Consider the following 11221-nt stretch of genomic DNA (forward strand, 5'->3'; position numbering starts at 1 on the left):
CTCGGAATTTTGTAAAATCCCCCAACGGCTCTCCAACGGCTATAATATTTCCTCGGAATTCATCGGTTTTTTCCGAGGAACACATTTTTCCTCGGTATTTCATAAGAATATTCCGACGGATTGATATTTCCTCGGAATTCCATCGGTATATTCCGAGGAAACCAAATTTTGGGTTTCCTCGGAATATCCTCGGAAATTCTTCGGGAAATTCCGAGGACTTCGTTTTCCGTCGGAATGTCCGTCAGAATACCGATGTTTTCTTGTAGTGTGTATCAATCGTTAATAAACAACATCACGTTATAATTGTCAACTTAAAACTCCATTTTTTCGACTCCACTTTTTGTTTGTTTTTGTAGTAAAATAAATATTTAGACAGAATCATGGAGATTCAAAAGTGCTTTATAATAGGCCCTCAATCAACGAAAACTACCTCAAGAATGGGGGCAACCATACCAAAGTACATGCATTGATGATGTCTCGCATATGGCCTTCAATATTACAAGCTCCCGCAACTTGCTAAGAAGATAGACAGATTGTCTAGGAAAAGTTACACACTACAAGAATTCACTCGATTAGCTACGGACGGGCGAAGACCTTTCCGTAGCTAAACGAGTTAGCTACAAAAATAGCAACTGAATATATAATTTCGACTTTGTAGCTAAATTTGTAGCTAACCGTAGCAATTCGTAGCTATATAGCTAGAAATAGATTCCGTTGATCTCTGTAGCTAAATAGCTACGTCTATGCTAGAGATAAGTTGTTGCCATAAGATTTTTGATCTATTACCCTATGGTTTTGATTCATAAAGATTAGGGTTTTAGGGTTTCATTCTTTATCAATCAATCCATGTTCGATTATGGGTTCTTAGGTTTTGAATTACCTTTTAACCTTAGATGATTGTTGAATCGGACCACCAAAGGACTTGAGCCGCGAGCTAGACACGAACGGGATGCGAGCTGGAATGGATCGAGTCGCTTCTATCGGGTCGCGGACGTCCTTTGTTGCTTGATCGGGAACGCATTGATCGTCGGACATGAGCTGTATGATGCTGTCGCGAACGAGGAAGAGGTCGCGTGCTGGAGCTTCTCTCGGGTCGCGAACGTCTGAGCTAGGATCAGGAACGCCTTGGGATGAAGCTGATCGAGGACGCGAGCTGGAACAGATGCGGGAACAACAGACGCGATCGGGGTTTAGGGTTCGTCGGATCGCTGGCTAAGGTTAGGGTTTTAGGGTTTTTCGATTTGGGTATTAGCTTAGGGATTTAGAATTTCGTGCTGATAACGTGTTATAAAAGTAATGAAAAAAGCTATCTTTATTCATAACATAGAAGTTCTTTATATAGGAGATTACACCGTCATAGATAAATGGAAAGATTACAAATCATAATCTCTTGGTTATGAGTAATCCACAATCTGGTTCATAACATAACATATATTTTATTCAATTAAAAAATTCTTTTTGGGATTGGGCTGGACTTGACTTTAGGCTTTAGCCTGAACGGACATGCATATATGATACAGGGTAGTGATGCTGATGCCAATTATGGTCCAAATCAGAGTCCCACAGTACTCGATCTTTAAGAAAATGGCAATATTGATCTTAAACATAATTCAGGAAGGAATGATCAAGATCATGCAAATTAGCATATGGAAGATATGTGCTTCGTTGAAATTAACTAACTAATCTGAAAAAAAGATTTTTTAGTCCTTCAATTAACAAAGCTCGGTTGTACAATTGGCATGAAATAAAATGAAGATAAATCAAACGTTAGTAAGCCCTTTTGCCTGTATACGGATGCCAACTTATTAGTTGACATAGGATATATGTAGCTTTTCGTTTGTCTTGAATTATTAGCTCAAACCCAATTAAGTGGGGAAAGTAAGAAGCAACAACTCCTCTTCCGACTTTCCGAGACCCTAACAAATCAACTAAACTCAATATTAATCAACACTTCTGAAAGCTCACCATAAAAAAGCTACAAAATATTTATAATATATCACTGCTTAATTACAAAGCACTATATAAAGACTCGACCATCTCCCATTAGTTTCCCATCACAAGTACAAAACATTTCAGTACACAAACAACAAACTTCTTTCTTTAAATCCCAATTGCAAGAGAGAATTAATGGCGAAAGAGTCCACCACCATCGACGTCGGCGAGCCCAGCACCGTGACCAAAAGTTCAAGTCATGTCGCAGTGGACGAGAAGAAGAAGGGATTTGTGGCAGCAGCCGCAGGGGGTGGCTACAAGAGAGGTTTGACCATATTCGATTTCCTCCTCCGTTTGGCGGCCATAGGAATCACCATCGGGGCTTCCTCAGTCATGTTTACCGCAGAGGAGACTCTTCCCTTCTTTACTCAGTTCTTACAGTTCCAAGCCGGCTACGATGACTTTCCCACATTTCAGTAAGTCGCCCATCATGTTCTTAACGTATGGTTACTAATTTATATAATGTTTTTACATAATAAATGATACTATATCTCTAACTATGGCTATAGTTTCTTCTGAAATCGAGTATATAAACTCGTGTTACTTGTAAATCAAGTCATGTACAGCTATATATTTTAAACTTGTCCGGTCAGTGACAATAAAATTTATAAATGTAAATCGTTTTTGAAGGTTCTTTGTGATATCCATCGCCATAGTCGCCAGCTATCTCGTCCTTTCACTTCCCTTCTCCATCGTATCTATTGTCCGTCCACTTGCGGTTGTACCCCGGCTCATCCTCCTCATCTCCGACACCGTAATTCCCCCTTTCATATATACACAATTCTATTCTCCGATTTTTATTTAATTCCATCATCTTATTCATTATTTTTAATGTATATTTCAAGGTGGTCCTGACGCTTACCACAGCAGCAGCGGCTGCTGCTGCCGCAATTGTCTACCTTGCACATAACGGCAACGCAAACACCAATTGGCTCCCCATTTGTCAGCAGTTTGGAGACTTCTGCCAGGCCACGAGTACTGCTGTTGTAGCCGCCTCTATCTCGGTTGTCTTCTTCGTCCTTCTCATCGTCATCTCAGCCATTGCCCTAAAAAGGCATTGATTTCATATTTCCCGCGTGTGAAGATCGAAAGGGATCTAGGTTATTTCATGTATATGTTTGTGGCGTGTGATTTGTGTAACATGAGATATTAAGTATATGTGGTATCATTATGGTGTGGAAGTGTAACAAGAGTTCATATGTTTGAAGGAAAATTGTCTTGGTTCAGCCTGAAATCTTCCGATGTGTATAAGTAAGTATAAAGGTTCTCGTTTAATAATTGATAGTATATCCTAGAAAAGTAAATGTGAACTAAAAGCAAACCCAACAAGCGATTAATCTCAAAGTCATCATAGTGCTCAAACTTCTCATAATCGAGGTCAAGTCAGGTCCACCCACTGCCCTTGATCGATTAAGCTCACTAATGTTTCGAGTGATCTTAGATTGTACTGTAAGAATTGCTGTGTTTTTTTTTGTTTCCCAGCGATCAATCTCCAACGATATCAACGAGCAAATGCAAGATGAGAACATGCATGAACCGAAAAACCATATATTATACTTACCTTTTTGTAATTTTGTAACCAATTTATAGAGGATATAAGTAACGAAAGTATTTTAGATTACTTGTAATACTAGATTTCCAATTTTGTTAAAGAAAATTCTAACAAATACCCATGAGTCCTACTTGACACATAATTCACACAAGCATAATTTCTATAAAAATCATAGAATTGTTTTAATCATGCAAGTACATTTTTCTCTCAACATTGATTTGAACTTAAGACCTAATCTTTTAACATGTCAAATTAATGAAACGAACTAACATTTGGTGTATTTTCATAAAGATAAATAGTTAATGTATAACGAAGAACATCGTCCTCAAGCTCTGTACTTGGCTTAAATCAAAAGAGTAATTAAATAAGTGATCAGTGGTAATTAATTCGTGCCGGTGGATATCAGCTGGTTCATCCTTGTGTTCTAAACCCCAAGAGATCAAGCGATGTTGCTTACTAAATGATTAATTAATTATGCATGACTAAGTTAATAACCATACGGAAATTTTGTGCTTCACTTAAAAATAACTAACTTGAAAGTAGTTAGTCATTCAATTAACAAAGTTTGGTTGTACTATGCATGGACTAAAATGAACATAATCAAGCTCTCGTGTCTGCGTATGGATATTCCCACTTCATTAGACTTTACACATAATAATATAGCATTTGTTTTGAGTTTAATTGTTAGCTCAAACCCAATTAAGTGGGTAACTGTAATAAGCAACTACTCCTCTTCTCTGACCCCTAACAAATCAACTAACCTCAATCTTAAACAACTAATAACCTCGTCATTAATTAGCTTATAATTATTTGTTCCTAGTCAATCATTACTTAATACAATCACTATATAAACATTTGTCCATCTCCCATTTGTTTCCCACCAGAAGTACAAAGCATTTCAACACACAAACATAAACACTTTTTCTTTAATATCTAAATCCCAGTTGCAAGAGAGAATGGCGAAAGAGTCTACCACCATTGAAGTCGGCGAGCCTAGCACCATGACCAAAAGTACAAGCCATGTCGTTGTGGACGAGAAGAAGAAGATGGGCTTTGTGGTAGCCACCGCAGGAGGCGGTTACAAGAGAGGTTTGGCCATATTCGATTTCCTCCTACGTTTGGCGGCCATAGTAACAACTATCACTGCTTCCTCCGTCATGTACACCGCCGAGGAGACTCTTCCCTTTTTTACCCAGTTCTTACAGTTCCAAGCCGGTTACGATGACTTTGCCACATTTCAGTAAGTCCATTTTAATTCTTAACGTATGACTACTAATTAACATCATGTTTTTACACAATAAATCATATATATATATATATTATATTTCTAACCAGAGTGTAACATACGTCTTTACTTTGTTAAACTTGTCCGGTTAGTAAGATAAATGTAAATCATTTTTGAAGGTTCTTTGTGATAGCCATAGCCATGGTCGCCAGCTATCTCGTCCTTTCACTTCCTTTCTCCATTGTAACTATTATCCGTCCACTTGCCGCCGCACCCCGGTTGATCCTCCTCGTCTCCGATACGGTAGCTTCACTAACAAACATATTCCAAATTTTATTACAAAATTATAGATTTCGTAGAAACTCATCCTCTTTTTATACTATGGTGAAGGTGGTCGTCACGCTTACCACATCAGCGGCGGCTGCGGCAACCGCAATTGTCTACCTTGCGCATAATGGGAACCCAAACACCAATTGGCTCCCCATTTGTCAGCAGTTTGGAGACTTCTGCCAAGCCGTGAGTAGCGCAGTTGTAGCCGCTTCTATCGCAGTTGTCTTCTTCATCGTTCTCATCGTCATTTCAGCCATTGCTCTAAAAAGGCATTGATTTCACATTTTCTTTCTTGTAAAGATCGTAACGGACTTATAGATGTTTTTTTGTGCGTGAGTATCATGATGTGGGTAAAGTAATTGAAGTTGTTTTAAGTTTTATTGCAAAGCTTTTGATTCATCTAGAGGCTCTTAAATATTGATTGTAATACTAAAACCTAAAAATAGAAGTCAACGAGACCAAACCCTAGAACCCCAACAGCGACAGTTAAAATGTCAAATACCAATTCTACCCTCATTTTCTTCTCTTTCAACTCTCTCTTCTTCTCCATAAACTCTTCGTGTCTCCACTTCGATTCCGCTTCTCTCCTTCTTCCATTGCCCCTCTTACCCTCCATTACACTCTTCAAAATGACCAAACTGTCCATCCCGTTCAAACTCGTTCCCTCCATCGCCTCCACCTTAAGGCTCACCTCCTTCACGTGCATCTCCTCCTCTCCGCATGTGACCACCGTGATCACACACTCCACCGATCCCACCACCGTCGCGAATTTCGCCTCCACTTCACCGGTTAGCCAGTTCCTCTGCACGGTCACCGGCCGGTGACTCGACAGATTCGCCGCACGCTTTCCGGTAGGATCGATCACGATCCAGCTCAAAGTCAAATCCTGCTCTAGATCACGACACGTGTCCTCCGTCCACCGTCCTCGCTTGATCGGCGTCTCCACAGTGTCCTTCGCATCAACAAGATCGATCCTCAGAGGCGAGCTAAGGAACCACGCCGTAGTCGTCTCCGTCTTCACGACTCTACTGAGAATCAACTTCCCTCTGTAGTGCAGATCCACGGCGGAGATCAGCTCTGGAAAGGGACGGTCGAGATCAGAAACTGAACCACCAGCGTCAAGAACCGAATACACGTCGGAGAAAAAAGAACGGGGGTTATCTGAGATGGTGGCGGTGGAAGGCCACGTGGACCGGCAGATTTTGGACCAGAGGAATTCATTGGACGCGAGCTTGTGAAGGAGTGTGGAGGCGCAGGAGAGGGAGGCTAGGGTTGGACCGTCGAGGCGCGTGAGGATGTGAGTCTCTATGATATCTTGATGGACGGTGGAGATTAAATCCGTTACGGTGGTGGAGGAAGAGTCCGCCATTTTCACGGTGTTGAGTGATTTATTTACTAATTGCAAGTGATTATTAGTTTATGATATTTGATTGATTAGTGAAGGGGTATATAAGGGCAACTTGACCTTTATCTATCGTCATTTCTTTAACTGCCCCCAATCCGAGAAGCATTGTAATAAATGTGTTCACACTAAACTGGATACATATCATGTGTAAAAGCATTGCAATAAATGCGTTCACAATAAAATAGACACATGTTACATGTAGAAAGTTTTTCAGCCAAACTCTACATAAATATGGTCACACTATGTACTTTACGTTTTTTTAATATAAAATTCACATGCATGGTTCTTCTTTACTTTTTTTTACCGTTTACGAATAGAACTGGACAAATTATTCATAAATTTTGATTCGATTCGTTATCCGTTTTGATTCGAACCGAAAAATTCGGATATCCATTACTCTACAAAGCAAATCAAATACTAAAATGCAATATCCGTAAAAAAAAAAGTAAATCACAAATATCAATATTTATAGGAACGGATATCCAATTTGATATGTTATATGCATATATATATATACATATATTTAAAGAATTGTATATAAATTATATATTATAGTTTATATAAATTTTACAATATTTTTGTTTTTAAATAATTTCATTTTAAGAATTTTATTTTTCATGTATTATTTTGAAAAAATGTCATTTAATATTAATTAATAGTATCTTTATATATTTATCAACCACCTTTATATACTTTTACATACACATACATGTGCACATTGACGTGAGCACCTTATAACTAAGTATTTACCACAACTGAAATATCTAATTTTTTGGAAGTTAAAATATTCTTTTTCTTAATGCTTCTTTCATGGTCGTAAAATGATTTGTCTTAATAATTTTTTTTAACTATTATCCGTTTAGAAACTATAATGTGAAACCATTGGTTCGACATTACGACTATCTAAGATTCATAACATGAAAAAAAATAAATAATAGTAATTTTTGATTATCATAGGAAAAAAACCAAAAATATCAAACATTTTAACCAAACAAACCAAATAAATACTGATTTAAAATGATAGTTATATTTTAGGAGATTAAAAATAAAAAAACAACATAAAACCGAACAGATATCCAGATTAATGTCTCCTTATTAAAAAATAACGAAATTAATAATCACATTCTGCGCAAGGCGCGGGTATTACCTAGTATTAATTATTAATAGAAATTAAAACTACATGATTATGGAGATTATAAATGAATTTTTGGGACGAATGTGAACTTTTATATCAGAAAAGTCCTGGCAAAGAATAATTAGCTCAAGCATCCACTACCACATATGCATCCAATTTCGGGACAACTTGATTATTCACTGGAAAAGAGTGTACATTCTATTCAAAATATTGGCTTGATGAATGATGATTATAAGTTGTTTAAGATTTGTTATTGTTTGTCAATTACCATTTAGAAATTAAACGGTCTTAAGATGCTAATCTTGAAACATGGTTTAATACTATTTAGGTTCTAAGTTGTTTTATATTTTAGATGTGTCTTGACATTATATAATCCAACACATGAAATATCCTCCAAAATTAAGTCATTTACTAGATTAGAACCCGCCCAGTCGGGCGGATATTTATTAATTATTTTGATTCGTATTTTCAAATGTAAAATTATTTTTATCGACTAAATTGATAAATTTTGTTTAAATTTATAAAAATTGATTTGAACAAATTTATTAAATTTATTTGAACACACAGAATTCATAAGTTTTATACTATAAGGTTTTTCATAATTTTGTGTAAATTATTTATTTTACTTGTTTTTATTTTTGTTCAATACATTTTTTGGCGGTATAATTTTTTTTTTTAACTGTGCCACAAATAATGCAATTATATTATAAGCTTTGCGTAAAATTTTTGTAATAAGTTTTAGATTAATTATATTTTATATATTTTGAATTTTCATATGTTTAATACCAACATATATAATGTACATATAATTATGTAATATAGTCAATATTTGATGTGTATAATTTTTAGTCTAAAATATAGAGTTTAAAATGATTATAGTTGTGCCAAATAATTTATGATGTTAATTTTCAATTTTCTTGTGCACCTTTTTGTTGCTCTATTTAAAGTCAATAATATAATATACATAATTACCTATCTCTCTAATTAAAACAAAAAAAAAACCTAAAATAATTTTGAAGTGTTGAATTAAGGCCCATGATTTCATAAAATTATGCCAGTTTGAATTCTCTGTATTTATGAACTTCAAAGTATATACTGAAAATCACATCTTCCTAAATAGGTCTGGGTGTTCGGGTCTTTGGATCGCGTTCGGACCAGTTTCTTTTGGGTTTGGACCTGTTCTTTTCGGGTTCGGGTTCGAGTTCTTCATGCCTTAATCTTTTGAGTTGTCTTAACCTTTTGAGTCCTATACACTTGGGCCCAATATATACTTGTAAAATTTCACTCAATTATTTCCGGTCCGTATTTATTTGAATCGGTTCTTTTTGGATCCGGATCTATTCGGGTCGATTTTTTTCGGTTCCGATTAGAAGAATTTTTGTACCCGATAATATGAAACATATATGTATTAAATACATATGAATTTTTTATCGAGTAACTTTATAATTAAATACTTTTCAAATTCATTTTACATTCTGCAACCAAACACATAAGTATTTTTTAACGTCACATTCAGTATATTTTCAGAATGATGTATAAAATATATGATGTGGGTAAGAGAAAGGTATAAATCAACTTAGAACAAAGTTTCATCTATGGTAAAAGAGATCCAAATAAGAGTTATTGTATTACTAATATAATTGTATATACAATCGGTCTACTTTAATTTTAGTGGAACATAATTCGTTTGGTTTACTTAGAATAGAGTAGATTATTGGTTTAATCTAAGTTGTTCGATTTTAATGTAGCAGTAGCGTTTAATATAAATATATTGTAACTAACTTGATATGATCCATAAATTAAGTAATATACTAACAAACTTGAAACAATCCAAAACATAAATAACAACTTCAATAGTAGATAAATTTAGGATTCTATTTTAATAGAGTAGATATAGGAAAAATTATAATGGTTGTCTATAAACATAATTTTGATATATGGACGATATGATGCAGGGGAAGAGACTTAATCCAATTCTTAATGTATTAGAATAGTATTAGAAACTTTGATCCTCTCTCACATGCCATCAACATTAGAAACACAGGTACAGTCGCAAATAGTGATCAAACTGTAGAAAGTGTGGATATAAAAAAAAACATAAGAGTGATGAAGATCAACTGATCAAATACGTGCGGGCATATGCGACGATGTAATCTGCCAAAACAAATGAGGCAGACAGATACGTGAGAGTGCGGGAAAGGGATGGCGCATGTTGACCTCTTGTATGTTACATATATGAAAAACCATTTATTATTTCTATCATTCGTAACTTGAATTAAACAATCAAGGTCGGCGGAATTTTACTAGTGAATATAAGAAAAAGTTCTTTAACAAAAAAAAATATAAGAAAAGGATAAGAATGAATATATATGTATTGTACAAGCAGAACAATGTTTATTCCGTTATAGGCAATTATAAAATAAGTAAGTGCACGGACATTTTTGAGAGGTAGTAATTACTCCCCGTGAGTCCGTGACTAAAGATACGAGATGCGAGACAACAAAAAGTACATATAAAAGAGAAATAATGTGTATAGTTCCAGAAACAAAAGGGAATGGACAACCCTCATGCTATATATGACAAAGAGATTAAGGGTTCCCTTAAACTGAATTATGTATAAGATATCACCGTCGATTAGGTTTATGCAGCTTTATGTAATAACCAAAAAAGAAAAGGCTGAATGAGAAAAGGAAAGGCCAACAATCATTTACATCAGCATGATTAAACTATTGAAAATAATTTTAAAAAACGTCGTCTTCACATTTATTAAATATATTAAACAATATACTAATAATATGCATGCCATTAGTTAGTAAACTGCTGATTAAAATGTAATAAACTAAACTCAAATTTTATTAATTTGGACTATATAGTAATTGGATATTGTTTGTGGAAAACCATCTTAAAATTTGAGCAACATTATAATATATATTATTTTAGGAAACCAAAGACATTAAATTTAGTTAAAGTTAGTTTTGTGAAATTTCTATTAATGTATTACTAAAGCATATCACTATTTCATCTAAATAGATGATGATATATTGTTTTAGTAAATTCTTTGTATATTATTGTTGATTTTAAATTACATCTGTAATATAGTTATAAATTCAAAACATTTTTAAGAAAACATTAACAAATTTTCAGTAAAAAAACATTAAACATTTTTAACAATGTTGTGTCAAACACATTTATATTAATCTTGAGTTTTTATTTGGCGCAAAAGTATTAAATAAAAATTCCTTTGGGATTTTTAACTTAAGATTAATTCAAATCATTCACTAGCAATAATGTTTCATCAAAATTTATAATAACAAATGTATCAGCTTTTTATATATAAAAAAATGTTTATCGGAGTTTAGTCATAGAAATGTTATCAGAATTTCATTTGCGAGATATTAAAATACACCCACAACATTATTGTATGTGTTTTTTTGTTTCCGGTTCCTACTCTCAACCTAATTTTCCCTTTTCACGGACTATATCCACTGCATATATACAGTTAAATTTAGAATTGTATTCTTATATATATCGTCGAGCACTCACTACAAGAAAACAGCGGTATTCTGACGGACATTCCGACGG

The 11221-nt window shown here is 34.6% G+C and overlaps 3 protein-coding genes across 3 annotated transcripts; 2 read left to right on the forward strand and 1 right to left on the reverse strand.

The window, feature by feature from the left end:
* The first annotated feature begins 2071 nt into the window (after window positions 1-2071).
* On the forward strand, window positions 2072-3214 carry LOC106340864 (casparian strip membrane protein 1-like). The gene is made up of 3 exons (XM_013779694.1): window positions 2072-2408; window positions 2623-2746; window positions 2838-3214. The coding sequence occupies exons 1-3, from the start codon at window positions 2128-2130 to the stop codon at window positions 3051-3053; spliced, it is 621 nt and encodes a 206-aa protein (XP_013635148.1). The 5' UTR covers window positions 2072-2127; the 3' UTR covers window positions 3054-3214.
* A 1215-nt stretch (window positions 3215-4429) lies between these two features.
* LOC106340144 (casparian strip membrane protein 1) lies at window positions 4430-5468 on the forward strand. Its single transcript, XM_013779004.1, has 3 exons — window positions 4430-4784; window positions 4949-5072; window positions 5160-5468. Exons 1-3 carry the CDS (start codon window positions 4501-4503, stop codon window positions 5373-5375), a joined length of 624 nt encoding a protein of 207 aa, XP_013634458.1. The 5' UTR covers window positions 4430-4500; the 3' UTR covers window positions 5376-5468.
* Window positions 5462-6632, reverse strand: LOC106340143 (probable F-box protein At1g60180). Its single transcript, XM_013779003.1, has one exon. It carries the CDS (start codon window positions 6466-6468, stop codon window positions 5536-5538), a length of 933 nt encoding a protein of 310 aa, XP_013634457.1. The 5' UTR covers window positions 6469-6632; the 3' UTR covers window positions 5462-5535.
* Between the last annotated feature and the right edge of the window lie 4589 nt (window positions 6633-11221).

The sequence above is a fragment of the Brassica oleracea genome, chromosome C4 (genome assembly GCF_000695525.1).
Source record: "Brassica oleracea var. oleracea cultivar TO1000 chromosome C4, BOL, whole genome shotgun sequence".
NCBI classification, from domain to species: Eukaryota; Viridiplantae; Streptophyta; class Magnoliopsida; order Brassicales; family Brassicaceae; genus Brassica; species Brassica oleracea.

Coding starts and splice junctions, on each gene's coding strand:
- LOC106340864 (XM_013779694.1), top strand. CDS start 2,128: ATGGCGAAAGAGTCCACCACCATCGACGTCGGCGAGCCCAGCACCGTG. Junction 2,409..2,622: donor GATGACTTTCCCACATTTCA/GTAAGTCGCCCA, acceptor TCGTTTTTGAAG/GTTCTTTGTGATATCCATCG. Junction 2,747..2,837: donor TCCTCCTCATCTCCGACACC/GTAATTCCCCCT, acceptor GTATATTTCAAG/GTGGTCCTGACGCTTACCAC.
- LOC106340144 (XM_013779004.1), top strand. CDS start 4,501: ATGGCGAAAGAGTCTACCACCATTGAAGTCGGCGAGCCTAGCACCATG. Junction 4,785..4,948: donor GATGACTTTGCCACATTTCA/GTAAGTCCATTT, acceptor TCATTTTTGAAG/GTTCTTTGTGATAGCCATAG. Junction 5,073..5,159: donor TCCTCCTCGTCTCCGATACG/GTAGCTTCACTA, acceptor ACTATGGTGAAG/GTGGTCGTCACGCTTACCAC.
- LOC106340143 (XM_013779003.1), bottom strand. CDS start 6,468: ATGGCGGACTCTTCCTCCACCACCGTAACGGATTTAATCTCCACCGTC.